Source organism: Vipera ursinii (assembly GCF_947247035.1).
Source record: "Vipera ursinii genome assembly, chromosome: 3".
Classification (NCBI taxonomy): domain Eukaryota; kingdom Metazoa; phylum Chordata; class Lepidosauria; order Squamata; family Viperidae; genus Vipera; species Vipera ursinii.
The window spans coordinates 70,128,438-70,147,495 of NC_139516.1; the positions used below are offsets into that span (position 1 = coordinate 70,128,438).

At 40.4% G+C, this 19,058-nt stretch overlaps 1 protein-coding gene across 1 annotated transcript in view; it reads right to left on the minus strand.

Annotated features, from left to right (window-relative positions):
* WLS (Wnt ligand secretion mediator) overlaps positions 1-18,447 on the minus strand; it is a 43,264-nt gene extending 24,817 nt beyond the window's left edge. The window contains exons 1-2 of the mRNA XM_083361121.1: positions 18,174-18,447; positions 3,292-3,564 (exon numbers count right to left, since the gene is read on the minus strand). Of these exons, the coding sequence (XP_083217247.1) occupies positions 3,292-3,564; positions 18,174-18,378 (478 nt within the window). The 5' untranslated portion in view covers positions 18,379-18,447. The remainder of the gene's footprint in view (positions 1-3,291; positions 3,565-18,173) is intronic.
* Between the last annotated feature and the right edge of the window lie 611 nt (positions 18,448-19,058).

The window sequence follows — 19,058 nt, forward strand, 5'->3', positions numbered from 1 at the left end:
CAACTGACTCGTATTTATGATGGTTGCAGTGTCCCGGGGTCATGTGATCATCTTTTGTGACCTTCTGACAAGCAAAGTCAATGAATCCAGATTCATTTAACAATGTTACTGACTTAACATCTGCAATGATTACTTAACAAAGGTGGCTAGAAAGATCATAAAATGCGGGCAAAACTCCCTTAACAAATGCCTCACTTAGCAACATAAATTTTGGGCCCAACTGTGGTTGGAAGTCAACAGGCCATGTTAAATTTCTGTAGTTAAGATAAAAAGCTAAAGCTTATCACTGCCAACTGCCAACTATTACTTAATGTGAATGCAAATTAGTAAGGGATAAGGATTTAGGAAACGGGTAGGCAACCTTGGCTTTATGTTTTGTGGACTTCAACTCCCAGAATTCCTGAGCCAGCCTCAGGAATTCTGGGAGTTGAAGTCCACGAGTCATAAAGAAGCCAAGGTCGCCTGCCATTGATTTAGGAAAAGCAGCATATTGGACGATGATTAGACCCTACAAAATAATAAAGCTGTTAAGAATAAATTCTGGCCTGGAATCAGGCCAAATGACACTTTCATTCACCATCTAGAAATGGCAAAGACAAGGCAGAACTACACTCGCTCAAATTAGAGAAGGAAAGCAAGCCAAGAATGATCTCAAATGACATTCACCTTCATGGCAATTGACTGCAAGAACAAAATCACCCAGAAAGGAAAACTTTTTGTGTCAGATGAATTTGGAAGGGACGATTAATTTGGTCGGCATCAGTTGCAAACTATCATTTTAAACAATTATTATCCTAATTAATCCCTCTGGAACCCATATATTCCTTGCAAATTTTAAAAAAGAAATCCCACTAGAATCTTGAATGATAATGACATTTTTATTACTCCAACTGAAGAGAATATACCTAGCTTAGGGTTGAACTGTGAGGCCCTTGGTGCCGCTGATGTTACCAAGTCAGGTAATGAAACGTCTGCAAACAACTAACCAAGCTCAGAGAGCATTAAGGACTTGACAGTTTCAATTATATTCTATGTTATTGAGAAAATACCATTTTTAAAAAACTCAATATTTTACAATTTCTGTCACATACTGATTTGAATCAGTGGCATTTCTGCCGCAGGGATGCCTTATAGGTATTTCTTGACCCACAACAGTTCATTTAGTGACCATTAGAATTTACAATTGCACTGAAAAGTGACTTATGACTGTTTTTCACACTTATTTATTTATTTATTTATTTGTTTTATATACCGCCCTTCTCCTGGAGGACTCAGGGCGGTGTACAGAGCAAAGTGAGCATACAATAAAGCAACAATAAAACAAATAAAACCCCAAATCCATCAGGCCAGGCCAGCTTGTTGGAATAGATAGGTTTTTAGATCACGCCGGAAGGAGCGAAGGTCGGGGGCCATCCGGATTTCAGCTGGTAAGCGGTTCCAAAGGATTGGCGCACCCACTGAGAATGCTCTCCCCCTGGGGGTCACCAGCCGACATTCTCTGACCGGTGGCACCCTGAGGAGGCCCTCTCTGTGGGAGCGCACAGGACGGAGGGGTGTTGACGCTGGCAGTAGGTGCTCCCGTAGGTAATCCGGACCCACGCCATGTAGGGCTTTGTATGTCATCACTAGCACCTTGAATTTCACCCGGAAGGCAACTGGAAGCCAGTGCAGCTCACGGAGCAGAGGTGTAATATGGGAGTATCGGGAAACCCCCAAAAGCATTCGTGCAGCTGCACTCTGTACCAGCTGAAGCTTCCGAGTGGTTCTCAAGGGCAGCCCCATGTAAAGAGCGTTGCAGTAGTCAAGACGAGAGGTCACAAGTGCATGAGTGACTGTACGCAAGGCATCCAGGTCCAGATAGGGTCGCAGCTGGCGCACCAGACGAACCTGAGCGAAGGCCCCTCTAGTCACAGCTCCTATGTGATCTTCTAAGGAGAGCTGTGAATCTAAGAGGACACCCAGGTTGCGAGCCTTATCTATGGGGGGTAATAACTCGCCCCCGATATTAAGAGATGGAATACTCTGAATATCCTGACATGCCGGTATGTACAGCCATTCAGTCTTGTCCGGGTTGAGTTGAAGCCTGTTCCTCCCCATCCATTCCCGGACCGCTTCCAGGCAACGGGACATCACGTCGAGGGCATCACTGATGTGGTTTGGGGTCGAGATGAAAAGCTGGGTGTCATCAGCATACTGATGATAGCCCACTCCAAAACCACGAATGATCTCACCCAGCGGTTTCATGTAGATGTTGAACAGGAGAGGCGAGAGAACTTACAACTGTTGCAGCATCTCTATGGTCACATGATCAAAATTCAAACACTTGGCAACTGACTCATATTTATGACAGTTGCAGTGTCCTAAGATCATGTGATCAACTTTTGTGACCACCTGTCAAGCAAATCCAATGGGGAAGCCAGATTCACAACTGTGTTACTAACTCAACAACTGCAGTGATTTACTTAACCACTGTGGAAAGAAAGGTAGTAAAACGAGGCAGAACCCATTTTAACAAATATCTTGCTTAGCAACAGCAATTTAGTGCTCAATTATGGCCATAAGCCCAGGTCACAAATACCCTTATTTATTAGAATGATCACTAAATGACTAAAAACCCACCATTTTTCTTTATAAACACTTGTTGTCAATAACATTATTTAATATGAAAGTATTAAATATTGGCTGGAATAGAGAACTGGAGATCTTCATTTTATCTGAACAAGGCAATAGAGTCTTAACATATGAAAACAAATTCAATAGATTTAAACTATGAGTTACTAAAATGTATTTCAAATTTATTTTACATATATTAATCTCATGTGGAGAAAGATTCTAACATTATCAGATATCCATGTTATTTTGAACTATATACTAATAGTCGGATAATAGGAATGAATTCTCCATATCCTCATTTCTAGGAGATTAAAAGGGCAGATTATATATGGACTATTATAATGAAATTGTAGATAACCAAGGGAGGGGTCAAGCACGTCATCAGTCTCGAGTCCCTTCACATCCTCAAGAGATAAAAGTCTAGCCCACCTTGAATTCGATTGGCCCTTATCTACTGCCAATTTATTTTGACCATTAGTAGTTCAGATTCCTGTAGAGAATGACTTAGCATGCAATAAACATGTATTTGTTTGAACCACTTTGGCTCCTGATTTCCTAGGTTTAAAGAAATATAGTCATTCTTCATTGAAATGTTGGACATTAACCAATTTCCAATTCCATTTATTTTACAGTTATTCTATTACTCTCACTAACTGAAAAATGCTTTTAGATACTTACTTATTTGGTTGTTGGTCTTGAAAGCAATGTCCATGTGCAAAATGCAGAGAATAAATTGGAACCAGGGGCTCATCTCATTCTTGGGAAGTGGTATGTGAATGGCAAACACAATGTTATTAGCTTCTATTTGTCTGTTCACAGCTTCATCGAAATCTCTGAGTTTATTACACTGTTCAGGTCCCCAAGGTATAAACCATTTGGTCTTGTGATGATCTTTCTGCAAGTCTATGCACTTTGCGGCCATATAAGGCACAGCAGCAGTAGGGTCCGGAGCTGAAAAATAAACAAACAAAATTCATACATAGTCATTTTAGCATTCACAAAATACACAGAAAAAAAGCTAGCTGGATGAACTTGACCAACTGCTGTCTCTCAGCCCAGCCTAACTTACAGGGTTGTTGTGAGGGAAAAACAGAATGAAGGAGCACCGTGAAAATTGCCTTGAGATCCTGAATAAAACAAGAAATAAATAAATTTGGCCAGCCACAAAATAACATTACTGAAGTATCAATTTACAAAAAAATGCTTCACATAAAACGTTAATGTTATATGATGAGAAAAGCCAACTATCCGCTGACTGAAATTTCACACTGATCTAGATTTCTTGCCCTTTCTATTTTTGTTAGTAGTATCATACACTGTACAAAGCAAAGATTTGCCTTAATTATAATTTGCTGAATAAGGCACAGATAGCTCAATTCACACGAAGTATTAAGCCCCTCCCGCCCATAGTATCTTGATTTAGTGCAAACTCAGCTCAAGAAGCTGGACTGGTAGGCTACAAAAAATGATGACAGTCAGGTCTCTTGCTCTTAGAAGAAGGTTCTAAAAAAGGGAATTGTAAATACTTACCGTGTTTCCCTGAAAATAAGACCTATCCTGAAAATAAGCCCCAGCCTTATTTTGGGGGTCGAATATAAGCCCCACCCCAAAAAGAAGCCCTAGTTTTGGGGTGAGGCACATGGCTAAAAATCAAGCTAGGGTGTGGGTGGAGTGGAGCTGCCCACACACCCTGCACCAGCTTACCTTACCCCTAGGATCTCTGCAGCCAGGACTCTCACACTCACTTGTCACACTGTGTGGCTCATCATGTCTGTGCCACCGCTCGCGGCAGCTTCAGACCACTGCCACTGCTCATGGCAAGAAACCACATGGCGCTTCATGCCAGGACCACCACTCATGGGAGAAAGGCTGCAGGGTTTTGGCCCGTTGCTGCCGCTTGTGGCAGGACGCTGCACAGCGTTTCAGGCCATTGCCGCCGCTCGCAGCAGGAAGTCACATGGTGCTTCACACTGGTGCTGCTGCTCACGGAAGGAAGCTACATGACACTTTGGGCCATTCCCGCCACTTCTGGGAGGAGGCTGGACAGAGCTTTGGGATGTTGCTGCCGCTTGCAGCAGGAAGCCGTGGGATGCTTCGGGCCTTTGCCACTACTTGCGGCAAGAGGCCGCATGGTGCTTCATGATGGTGCCGTTGCTTGCGGCAGGATGCTGCATAGCACTTTGGGCCATTGCTAAAGGCCTGACGCACCATGTGGCCTCCTGCTGCGAACAGCAGCAATGACCCAAAGTGTCGTGCAGCTTCCTGCCACATGGCCTCTGCTGCAAGTGGCCACTAAAGAAGTCAAGCAGAGGCGCAACAGGTGTTGGGGCATTGGAGGCCTGGCTGTAGGAGTGCTAAGATAAGACATCTCCTGAAAATAAGACATAGTACCAAAAATATATATATATATAAGACTGGGTCTTATTTTCAGGGAAACACAGGATCACCTATAATTAGTCAGCAAGCTTAGCCAGAAACTATCAACCACTCAAAGCTTTTTTTTAAAGATATAAAAGCACCATCTTTTCCCATTTATTATTCCTTTTGGTGTCAGTGAAACAGTTTCTAGTGCAATGATAATAGATTAATAAAGCAATATGTCTTCCGTGGTCATGTGGCCGGCATGACTAGATACCAAAGGTGCACGGAACGCTGTTACCTTCCCACTGTAGTGGTCCCTATTTTTCTACTTGCATTTTTATGTGCTTTCGAACTGCTAGGTTGGCAGAAGCTGGGACGAGTAACAGGCACTCACTCTGTTACGTGGCACTCGGGATTTGACCCGCCAAACTGCCGACCTTCTGATCGACAAGCTCAGCGTCCTAACCCACTGAGCCACCGCATCCCTACACTTGTACACTTGTATCACTACTCAGTTAGGTGGTCTCTTAATCCTGCTCATCAAGCAGTGACTTGCTCTAATGCACCAAATGAATGTCCCTGTGTCTCTCACACACTAGAGATCTCTTCTTATCTGATATTGGATTATACAAATTTATTTTACAATATGATGAATAAGCTCTTAAATATCTGAAGCCAAATCATAGAAGTCTCACTGGGAAAAGATTTCTTCTATCTCTTTCTTTCCTTCCCTGAAAAAAGAATATATTTTTTTAAAAAATAAGAATATAACATTGGGCTGCAAGCACAATAGGGATCCCACCTATCACACTTTAAGGGGGAGTGCAGAGGAGAAAGACAGCTGAGCTTCTGGTTGGACCTCCATTGCATCTGAACTTCCTAGAGACTGCTGGGAAGAGCTGCAAGCTGTGAGTTAAGGGGGAATGCAGAAGAGAAAGGGAGCAGCTCATGCGCCTAATGGTATGCGAATCATATAACTAAAAAAAAATCTAAAACAGCAGTAGTACATTCGGGGCATTTGTGTCCGATATTGTCATTTCCTTTTATTTCAGAATGTCTGGCTTAGTTCAGTGCAACACTTGTTTCGCAGCTGTCTTTCCCAATACTCTTTTCAAACTTGGGATACTGTCCTATCTGTAAACAAATCACTAGTCTACAAGGACAGATCTAGGGTCTGTAATCTGTGCTCTTCGGGGAGAAATTAGGTGTCCAGTTCAGCCCTTCTCCTCTATTGAGCTGCTGCGCTATCAGCCCCCTCTACCACAAAGATCCTGGAGGAGAAGGGCAGTATGGACAACCGTGGGATCTGGCAGGGTGAGAGCTATGAACCATAAGCATAAAGCTTTCGCTGTGTCCTTGCTGACCTTAATAGGGACATTAAGGAGACAGGCCAAGGTAAGTTGTGATGATGATAACTCAATTAAGCAGGGGATCGTGGTCCGAGATGAAGAACTTGTTTTGGACAGGGGAAAGTGTGAGCAAGGTATTACACATCAGTCATGCAAATAGCGCAGTGCATCCAAAAAGAGAAGTCACCTTCTGGTTGGTGATTCAATTAGAAGGGATGTAAATTTAGGAAAGGATACAGAGGTTTCAAAAGAGGTCAGGTGTCTTCCAGGTGCTACTGCCAGTAGGGACAAGGAATGTATTTTTAAGATAGTCAGGAACACTTAAATATGAGCCAGCAGTGTGCTGCAGCTGCCAAAAAAGCCAACACAGTGCTAGGCTGCAATAACAGAGGGATAGAATCAAGATCACGTGAAGTGTTAATACCACTTTACAATGCCTTGGTAAGGCCACACTTGGAATACTGCATGTAAAAAAGATGTTGAGACTCTAGAACAGACATGTCAAACACAAGGCCCGGGGGCCGGATCCGGCCCGTGAAGTGGTTTCATGTGGCCCATCCTGGAAACAGTGAGGGAACGGCCCCCACTGCCTTGGACCTGGCCCAGAGACCCTCTTTCTGCCAGAGACCCTCAGATCTTTCCCACTCCTGCCCAGGCCCCCATAGGCACCGTTGATGCAAACCCTGTAGAGCTGGCCACACCCGCCCAGTAGGCAATATGCACTCTGGCCACGCCCACCCGGCCCACACCCACCCAGTAGGCCACACCCACCCGGCCCCCTGAGGACAACCGCAATGCTGATGCGTCCCTCAATGAAATTGAGTTTCACACCCCTGCTCTAGAAAGAGTACAGAGAAGAGCAACAAAGAAGATTAGGAGACCGGAGGCTAAAACATACAAGGAACCGTTGCTGGAATTTGATATGTTTAGTTTAATGAAGAGAAGGACGAGGGGTGATATGATAGCAGTGTTCCAATATCTCAGGGGTTGCCACAAAGAAGAGGGAGTCAAGCTATTCTTCAAAGCTCCTGAAGGCAAGACAGGAAGCAAGGGATGGAAACTAACCAAACAGAGAAGCAACCTAGAACTAAGGAGAAATTTCCTGACAGCTAGAACAGCTAGCTAATCAGTGGAACAACCTGCCTCCACAAGCTGTGAATGCTCCAGCACTGCAAGTTTTTAAGAAGAGTCTGAAATGGTATAGGGTTTCCTGCCTGAGCAAGGGGTTGGACTAGATGACCTCCAAGGTCCCTTCCAACTTTATTTTATTTTTATTATTATACCCCAGTTTTAACCCTATTTTAGGAACTAAAAGTTTTCATGAGCTACTACGATTATCTACTTTGGTCTTAAAATCACCCTTTCAATATTCTATGAATGGAATTTTTCCATGTTTTTCAAAATAATCTTTTAGCAAAGAAAAAAAGAGGAGAAAAAATATATTCAGAAATTGTTTTCCAAGGCATAGGAAAAACTAAACAAAACTTCCTTTCCTATGAAATCAAATAACAGGCAGCCTGACTGCAATTTTCTAAAGTTTATACCTTGCTTGTTCTGAATCTAATCATATGTCCTTTAGCAGACAGGTAGTTCTCAATTTACAATCACAGTTGGATTGAAATTTTGTCCTATGTCATTGCACTTGCAAGTTGAGGCACTATATGATCAGACCCAATTTTTATGGTGGTCATTAAGCAAATCATGTACTTGTTAAGCAAACCAGGCAGTCATAAGTCTGAATCCTGAATGTCCATTTTTTGCTGGAATATTAGTTGTAAACAATTTATAATTGTGATAGGTCAGTTAAACTGAAGTTTATTTCATAATAGAGAATAGGAGTGGATGAGTTAATGTTTTCTGTAGGACAGGATTTGTTAAATCATAAACTGTCTCCTTCAAAATATTACAAAAACTCAAGAGATCTGAAAAGCGTGTCTGGAATGTCTGGGTATTCTTTAGGAATATTGTTTTAATTATTTAGTGACAGCTGCAAGCTGCCTTTTCAGATGTTGTGAGATTTGCTGGACAGCAAAATTAAAATTTATCCTATAGAATCTGTTTACATTAGAAGCAGTTATCTTTATAGTCCATATAAGGTAAACTACCTATACATGGAAGAAAAGCAAAAGACAAAATATGTGGCATTTTGAGTATAAAAACACTTTTTTCTATGCTAACTTGAATGCTATTTTTGTTATAATCCACATTAAGGACTATTATCCAATTGTACGCGGTCGGTTGTTTTTGAGTGAACGGTATGTGTAATTTGTAGCTGACCAACATATCAATGCTTTTCTTTCGTTCTGACTTATTTCACCTTGTTAAAAGAAGTTAACTCAATGGACTCATGGAATGAAAATTGCATCTACTACCCGTGTTTCCCCGAAAATAAAACCGGGTCTATTTTTTCTAGCCTCCAAACGAGGCATGATACCCAAAATAAAAATAAATAAAAAAATATGCTGATGATACCCAGCTTTTCATCTCCACCCTGAACCAACCCAGTGATGCCCTCGACGTGATGTCCCGCTGCCTGGAAGTGGTACGAATCTGGATGGGGAAGAACAGGCTCCAGCTCAACCCGGCCAAGACTGAGTGGCTTTACGTACCGGCATCTCGTTTAGTCCAAGAGGTTCCATCTTTGGTTATGGGAGGAGAGGCGTTACCTCCCGTTGATAGGGCGCGCAACTTAGGAGTCCTCCTGGATACACGACTCAGTTTTGAAGAGCATATAGGAGTTGTGGCCAGGGGGGCATTTGCCCAGGTTCACCTGGGCGCCAGTTGCACCCCTATTTGGACCGAGATGCTCTACGTATGGTCACTCATGCACTCGTTACCTCCTGTATAGATTACTGCAATGCTCTCTACATGGGGCTGCCCTTGAAGACCACCCGGAGGCTCCAGCTGGTGCAAAATGCGGCCGCGCAGGTTGTGATGGGAGCATCCCAATACTCCCATATTACACCCCTCCTGGGTGAGCTGCATTGGTTACTGGTTGCCCTCCAGATGAGATTTAAGGTGCTGGTTCTTACGTATAAAGCCCTACATGGCTTAGGCCCGGGATATTTGCAGGACTGTCTGCTGCCAGGAACAGCTTCCCATCACCCGGTGCACTCACACAGGGATGGCCTCCTCAGGGTGCCGTCTGCTAGACAATGTTGGCTGGCGACCCCCAGGGGGAGGGCCTTCTCTGTGGGAGTGCCTGCCCTGTGGAATCAACTTCCCCTTGAGCTCCGGATGGCCCCGGACCTCCGGTTCTTTCGTCGCGGCCTTAAAACATTTCTTTTCCATCAGGCTGACCTTGACTGACAATAGGGATTTTTAAAAATGTTTTTAATATTTTATCATTGGGGCTTTAATTTAATTTTTTTTAACATTTGTATTATTTTCTTTTATTGTTGTTAGCCGCCCTGAGTCCTTTGGGAGATAGGGCGGCATATAAGTCCCAAAAATAAATAAATAAATAAATGTGTTGTGCTATTTTGCTGCTAAGCTTGTAAGCCGCCCTGAGTCTTCGGAGAAGGGCGGGATATAAATGAAATTAAAATAAATAAAAAAATAAAATATTTTCCTTCCTTCCCTCAAGGCCAGTTTCACTTGGTTTTGATGGGGAGAGGGGCTCCAGCCCACAGGATCTGCTTTGCAGGGTCCGATAGGGCTTGGTGCTCTCTCCACTCATGGAGCGTCTCTCAGTGAGATCATCTGATGGCCTGGAGTGAGGTATCATTAATATGCTACAGAATGCAGTAGTATATGTTTCTCGATCAGTGTGTGTTATACCTCTGCTCCGCAAAATGCACTGGCTACCACAATGCTTCTGAGATTAATTTAAAGTGCTGGTTGTTACGCATTTATAGCATGGAGCTGGATTATTTGAAGGACTACTGGGGACTCTCTCTGATTATGTCTACCCATCCATTTGGTCTGACTGAAATTACACCATTTGGTGGGGGCCAGGAAAAGAGTATTTTTTTTTGTTGTGGGGGATTATCTGGATTTTTGGATTATTATGCTAGTTATTCATTTAAAAGTATTATAGCTGTCCAGTCCCATAGAATATTATTCACTGAGATAAAAAGACTAGTCTTGGCCACACTGATTTTCGAGGCCTTAAAAATACGGTTCTGGCTGACTCCTTGCAATTGTTGACTTGTTATTGGTAAATTGAGTTTTTATTCCAGCTGTGGATCATCACATGCATGCTGTTTGTTTTTTTATGCTGTTTTAATTATCGTTAGCCACTCTTGAGTTATGAACTTGATGTAGGTGGCCATATAAATTGAGATAATATAAATATGCGAAAGCGGGGTGGGGGTGGGGGTGGGAAAGGGGAGGAAACCTTTTATAGGGAAGTGGGGAAGGCTTATGGAGCTTTCTTGAATGGATTCAAAGGAGGTTCTTCTGAATAGCCTTCTTCAAGCAGAGTTTATTCCAAAATTCAAAATGCAGCAATAGACCTTAGTATCAATCATCTTTCCTCATGTCAACTCATAACTAGTAGTTAGTCAGAAACCATGGGGGACCCAACTACCATGACCTAATTAAGCACTAGTAGAGCTAAACATATTCAAGATCTCATTTCAACATTTATGCTATATCCAACCTGATATTAAAACATATCTATAGAAGGAGTTTTGCCCATTATTTTCTACAGCTCCTTCAGTGTTATTTTCTGACCCTTATTCACACTCCTACAAATCCTTTAGAAAAATCTCAATTGCATGGTGTCTACACTGATTAAAGTCTGAAGCCCAGTGACCTCATGTGATGTTAACTGCTCCCATGCTCCAACAGCATTCTCTTTTTCTCTTCAATTACCCCCTTCTGAGCAGAGGCTATCACCACCAAATGAGTGCATACAAAGGCCTTCTGCTTCATTACACTAACTCAACAGCAGGATAGGAATAAACAAGCTAATTTATCATCCTTACCTCTCTCATCTTACAAGCCTAGCACCTTTTTTTGCTTCTTGATTTTAATTATCCAGTAACATCACACTCACTACATTCAAAGCATTTAAACCAACCCAGGGCCCTCGAGAACAACTGGATTGTAACCCCATCGCCCCCAGCCTTTCTCATTTTTACTGGCTAACCAGTTTTACTTATTCTGAAAGTTAGCAGATACGGTAGTTTTTGCCAGCTTTTGCATAGTTAAAAGCTTCAAGCCCATATACTCTTTTGTATAAATGTCACTGAAATTAAAAGATCTGAGTAAACCTATTTAGGATTGTAATTTCATCCCTATATAATGGATTTTTAAAGATATGGAATATTAAGACTGTAACTAAAATAGAGTAGATAACAATCAAATTGTGGTCCAAATTAGTATGCTTCTTATCAAATGCGTTTATTTTTCTCAGGTGTTCAGAAACAAAGACAAAAATCTCCAGGTAACAAGGGCAGAATATTTCAACTAAGCCAAGTCAGCAGCATAATATTTGGGGGCCTTATTTTCCTAAGGCAGAAGAGCAACCATCTTCTTTATTGCTTCAGGACTAGAGGTGCTAAAATCATGGCCTCGTGGTTTATGAAGCATCCCAGAAAGAGAAAATTCTGTTAATGAATGTTGAAGGTTGTCTGTTCTATAAAATGCAGAAAGACCAGGAGAATGGATAGAGCCATTAAGGTCTGATTTGATTAATATTTTTTCCGTGCTATGTTTTAATTTTATTTTCCCTCATATTGCTTATGCTAAAGCTACTGCAGAATGGAACAGGCTATAAACAGAAATAAATACACACACCCAAGGGAACTAGGCATTAATACAAGAAATGAGACAAGTTGAAATGAATTATTTCTTAGTAACGGTGAGTTTGCACGCTTCAATTTAGAAGTGTGATTGCACAGAACGTAGGAGCATGTAAGACTACTAAAATTGAGACACAGAAGAATCGATTCATATTTCTCTAAGCAAGACAAACATAGCTTGGAGTAGATAAATACACAAAAAGAGAGAACAAAAGTTTGCTTATTTCTGGCCAGCAAATAAAGAAAAATTTAGCATGTATAAATGATGAAATTCAAAAGACTATCAACTGTGAACTTTGGGAGAACTGGTAATTGAATTCAAATTTGCATTCCACCTTGTTTCCTTTAATATAATAATATATCCACCTGCAACATACATATTTTTGCTGACTTTTTATCACTTTTGGAAATATGGTACTGCTAAGGAACAGTTTCATTCTTAACTGTAGATTTATTTATTTTTAAATCTTGCTGGGCATTTCAGATATGCTATATTTTGGGTCTGTCAGCTGCAAAATCAATACCAGACACAGAGTAAGTATTCTTCAAATTACTTATGCCAAGAGATACAGAACTGGGTAAGCTTTTTTTTTAAGTACTTAACTAGGAGGATCAAAAGAGGATCAGTATTTCCTCATTTTCGCATCTTTACAATATACTACAAACTCTTTTCAGTGATCTTTCCCCTGGATCATGAGGTAGCACAATTTCTTTAAAACCCTAATAAGGATAAAGTCATTCTGAAAGAGTACAAAAGAAGTGCTACTAATCAGTCTGTGTCACAAATATGATTAGGTATCAAGTTTACCATGACTAACTGCTCCAGTGACTATAGTTGGAAAACCAATTATTTAAATTTCAGTGTAACTATCCCACCTTTAAAAGGGGAAACATTTGTTTGCTAATTGGCTTATTGCAGCCAAACATGCTTGAGCCTTGCCTAAGCCTTTCTTTTGTCAATTTTTACTTTTGAAAAGACATGTGTCTTGCTACTGCAGCCAAGCTATTAAATCAGTAACAAAAAGATCTAAATAAAAATGATGAGCCCGGAAGTATTCAAAGTGAAGAGAGCCCAGGTCTGAAATAGTAGCCAATTTTTACAACTGAGCCTTAAAACTTGTTTGATTTTCAGGTAACAACTGGTGCATTGAAACCATTTCTATAGATAGTAAGCACTTCTGATTTCAGAGGCAAATTTCTGCACATTTATCACATTTATGCCTTGAAGGAATGCTAAAGCATCTCTGGTATGTGCATGTAAGCTTTCATCTCATTTGAGGCAGCACAAAAATTAGATTTTTAGTTTCAGACAAGCTCAAAGGAATTCTTTGATAGTTATTTCTCTCCTAAATGAGCCATAGTCCTTAATCTTCTAGGCAAAGAGCTTTAATTTAAATAAAGTAATTGTTCTCAATATTTACATTTGCTTTAGATTTATTTTCCCATTTGGATATCATCATTTTGGCAGCACTTCCTAGCCTCATTTATCATGACAATTATTTATTTGACATTAATCAGTTAATGATGCTGCCATGTAAAAGGCCTTATAGTTGCAAAAGTTTTTAAATCTAAATTTGCAAGCTGTTTCTGAACACTCAGCATTTGCAAGTGAGATCTTAATCTACATCTTCATAGCAGGAAATCTTTTTTAAAAAAAAACAAGCAGCATTAACATTTTATGTTCAAATTCAGGAATCTTTTTTGTAATCTTTATGCATATTTCTAGACAATTACAAAGGGAAGGATTGTGAATAAAAATTAAGCAAGAAAGCAGTTCACTGCAGAAAGTGCACCCCTTCTGTCGGTAAACAAAAAGACAAGAACAAATTCTAATAACATGGGTTATGGGCTTAATGCAATCTATGTTCTATATACCACATCTTATGTTGCATTTGCCTTCATGATGAACTAGAATTTAATACCAGCAAGTGAATCTCTTGGGCCTTCCCAACCATGGAATTGGTTAAATAATTATGGACATTCTTTTCATAATATTTTTACTATGGTACTTCTCCCAAAGAAGCCAAAAATAAGATGCCAAGCTCCCAGCTCCATCTTAGTAGAAATGGAATAAAGCAAGAATGTTGGAGGGTCATGAAAAAAACAGCTACTTCTGTAGTTAACTATTTCTACCCTTATTTCTAACCTGGTGCCCTTCATATATATTGGATCCCAATTCCCCTAATTCCTGGCTAGCACAGCTATTAAAATTTAACAAATCAGCAGGTACTAGACAAGCAAAACATACTGTATGTCACAAGCACCATCTTTAAATATAAAACACCACCAAATATTCAGATCTGAAATGTAGTACATTCCTGCTCGCCACTACAGCTTAAACACATTCATGGCATGTTTCACAATAAATTATTCCACAGTAGACCAATTTTGTTACATTAAATTATGAGCAAACCACAAATCTCATATTGATAATCATCCAGAGTAACCTTGTGGTACGATGGGGAATAAATTTAATAAAATAACTATTTAGATAATAAGATCATCAATAAGTTATAGAAGTGTCACTAAACATCCCATACCTGCAGACTCTAAAATGTATCCCTAGATAAAGATTAATAAAGAAATACATTTGTGTCCATTCATGTAAGGATGTATCTTGAATTGCATTTATTGCAAATTGGCAGTATGAATTAAAATATGTCACTCATTTCAAATATTCCATATAGCTGTCTCTGTAACCATATTTCTTGTCCAAGGTAGACTTATTGGATTAAGAATGTGCCAGGTAAATGTATGTCCTTTCTCCCTCTGCAACTAATATGAGATTTCCTAGCTTTTCTTGAATTCTCCTTCAAGTTGAGCTCAACTCCTGATGTTTTCATGGGCGTTGTGATATCCAAATAGTAAACTGTGGTTTGAGCATTCCCTGAAAATAAGCATTAATGGATCATAATAATAAGCTGCAATTTAAAAGTGAGGGAATCTCATATTACATTGGAAGTATAGGGGTATCATGTCCACGCCAGATCTTTAAAAAAGCAACTGGATTAGAAATGGAATGTCTGAATTAGGGTTTAAATGCATGTTAAGCAGACAAAAGCAAAATCAACAATTCTAATTAATCAGTTCTGGAAATAACATCAAAAGAGTGGTGTCCATTACTTCAAAATATAAGATTACAAAACAAACAAACATAGCCCTCCATACCACATCACATTTACATTGGCCAGCAACACGAATTCCCAATGGCTACTTTGGGTATTTATATCCTGGTCTATAAGTAATAAGCTTAGGTAATTTGATCATTGACAGATTTAAGAATCAATGATTAATTGGTTACCTTTTTCCACAGAGAGTTGGAAAAATAATAAATCTTCATATTGATGACCATTATGAATATGGATTTTTCAGTAATGGAAGCCTCACTGTAGGTTTCTTGCCAGGAAGGCTTATGAAACCTGCTCACTCATCTTTAGAAAGCAGAACAACACTGTTTTTCTCTTATTTGCAAAGATCTGGGACGGGATGGATAAGTGCTTTTTTCATTTATCAATTGCCCATTTTTGTAAACTTAATTGCAAGAAAATATGAACACACTGTTCACTGCCTTTAAATTTGGCTAAATTGAATTCATAAACTGCCTTGAAAACCTGCTTAGTATGAAAACAAACACAACTTTAAAAAACCTATTTCATCTATTTAAAATGCTTAATTGAACTAAGCTTGTCTTTGAAAAAAGATGATGTAATAACAGGAACACATTCTTTGAATGACTCCATATACCACAGAAAAGACAACTATTGTTTTTTCAAGCTTCAGCTATGACTGTGTTGTAGCTGTATATAGTAGAAGCTTCTGATTTGGACATAACACTCAATGCAGATTTTGCAGTGCATTATGGGACAACACAGCAGGAAGTCTGGATACCATATGATTTTGAGTTTATTTATACCATGGGAAAAGAAAAAGGCACGCACACCTGCACATTAAAACACACACACACACACAAAGTCACGACTGGAAGTTCTTTCAAAAATACCCAACCATTATATTTACAAAACTATGTGCATATCGACACACAAATCAACACAAGGAATCTCTTTTAAGACACTGTACTGAATTTCCAAAAATTAAATTCAGTTGTATAAAACAAAGTGATTTAAAAGTGTCTTATTATGTAATATACCAAAACATTTTATCTGCTCAGTATTCAAAACAACCACAGACATGCAGATGAATAAATGTACCTATGTACTTCAGAAAAATGCGGAACCACTGAATGGCATCAAAATAACAGTCTTGCTTCAAAGTAACACAATGCATTAGGATACAGTAGATTTTCCCCTACCCCTAAATTATACCTAGATAAAATGACTGCACAATCAAATGCACCATACAACATACTGTTCTGAGACATAAAGCTGGCTGAAATGTGTTGCAACATGTCTCAGTTTTTGTCCATTACAGCTGGTGTCTGGCAGGCTCACATTGTCTAGTCTTGGAAAAATCTTAGCAGTTTGCAAAGACCTTGCAGCATGCAAAGAATTTCACACTGATACAGAACAATACCAAAACAAACTTAAGTCAACCTTAACATTTACACCGCATATTTAAATGTTGCCATAAAATAGAATGCTTCCCACTTTTCCTGAGAATATTCTTCCAAGATCACCTTTCAAAAGAAATCTGAAAGGTGAAATTTGAGCATCTGGAGGGCTGGCTTTTTAAAAGTTCTCTTTCCTCTCCCTCCCCAATCATCTGTGAGACTGTTCCTTATTTTGTTTCTTAAACACTAACAGATTTCCTGGGGAAGCTATTTCTATTTTACTTTTCCCTTGAACTGGCACTGTTTCTCCAGAGAACAAACAATTTGGCTAATGGTTTTTAATTTAAAACCAATGCAGAGCTATTATTTGTGAAACAAAATAAAGAGATAAGCCCTTCTATCACATATGTGCTGTAGCTGGTTTTTTTTATGATCGATATCAGACCAAATTACGTGATTCAAGCCTAACACTAAAAAGCAGCTCTCTGTCCAAACTGCAAAATAAGGATTAAGAAGTTAACATTGTGGATATACATAAATTTAAGTCTTTTTAGTACTTCCACAAATGAGTTTTAAGACCTGCCTGGGCTTTGAAACTGGGACAATAAAGGCTTTAAGTTTGAAGGCCAATAATCAAGATATCCTTTCCTACATCCTTAGGCGGTGTTCTCATGTTCCTCATTCTCCTGAGGCAATCTATTAAGACCTTTTATTTTCCTTTAAGGCAGCCAGCAGCATAGGTTATGTAGCTGTGAGGGAGAAAGAAAGAAATCCCTCAAAATCAAAACGTACATTTCTGAAGCTTTCCCCTCAATGGCATCTCAGGGAGGAAGTCCAGGCAACATCAAAAGAAGCCACAAGACTTTCAGTGGGGAAGGGATGGGGGAATTAAAAAAGTCAAAAGCAAAACTCTTTCTCTCTCCCCCGGAGGGGGAAAGGCATCCCTGGCTTTTTCCTCCTGCGTTTCCTCCTCCCACACTGCTAAACCCTTCCCCGCCCTTAAAAGAGTCTAAAATCCAATCTAAAGAGAGAAGCTGCCTAGGCAAAAAATCACGCAGTGCTCCAGAGAAAAAGGGGAAAAAAAGCGAAGCCCCATTAAGCGAGATACAATGCCGGAACACGCCTTTCGTGGGCTGGAGCGATTCTTTTTTTTCTTTTTCTTTGAAGATTAGGGCCCTTCTTTGGCAGGCGAGTTGGGAGGAAAGGCGGGTCGGTTGGGAGCGAGAGCAATAAAGAGACCGATCAACTTTTCCACCTCGAGGGGCTTTGCACCAACCGAGTCGCCATGCTGAAGAGTTTCATCCTGCCGTTTGTTTTCGGGAAGCAGACCTTACAGCCGTGGCAGACCTCCCTCTGCCCTAAACTTTTTCGACGCCTCCTTGCTTCCCTTGGCTTGCGGCCCTAGACCGTAGTGGGCACAAAGAGGCCCGTGGCGCGCTGTTTTCTGAACTACAATAGCAGGGCAAATGAGATCATAGAAGCAAGCCAGGGATACGGTAACAAGTATCCAGACAGACAAGGAAGGGGTGAAGTCCGAGTCGGGAGGAGGAACGAGGAAGAAGAGGGAAAAAGTTTGCTTTTGGGAACACTTACCGATCAAACCCCCCACCAGAAAGGCGATGACTTGGAAAATCAGCAAGATCCCGCCAACAATGCAGAGCTTTTTAGTGCTCATGTTCTCGATAATTGCCCCAGCCATTTTTCCAGGGCTTTCTCTCCTACACACTCTGCGACGGTGGCGGCGGTTGGAAAAGTTAAAACTGCAAAGGGATGGGAAGGAAGAGGGGAACCTCGGCATCGATTGCCCGGGAAAGCCCGGACCTGGCTCCCTACGGACCGAGAGCTGTGATTGTAGCCGGCCCTCCGGTGCATGTGGCTGCTTTAAAGGAGCAGGAAAGCGAATCACATGATACCCACCTCCCTCCTCCTCCTCCTCCTCCTCCTCTCTCCCCGAGCTATTCAGCAGCAATTGGTGTCAGTCTCACATAGCAGTGGGGGAAAGCCGGAGAAAGGCTGCTTAAATTAACAACTTGAAGAGAGATGATGGATGGATTCCCCATAACTCGAGAAGATCTCGACATGCGTTTCCCAGGACCTCATCTAGTGAATTCCGGAAGGATAGTCACAAGACAACATGTTGAAAAGGTCTAACATATTTTTGGAAAAATAGAAGCAGGAACGATGAAAGAGCGATGTTTAAAATCCATTTATTTTTTTAAAGCGGTTGGAGGTGGGAAATACTTTGAAACTTCTCCCCACGATCAACTGCTTTTCATTTCCTTTTTTTTTAAAAAAAAAAGCTGTGTTTTTCGGAAGCTTGTATTAAGGCAAAAATCATTCCTGCTCACTTGTTTACAATTTAGAAATCTGAAGAATGGGAATGAAAATAATATCCACTCATTCACTTAAACAATATATAATTATTTGTCTAGTACCTGTTATGAATTCAGCTTCAATTGGTAGATCCAGCACTAAGGC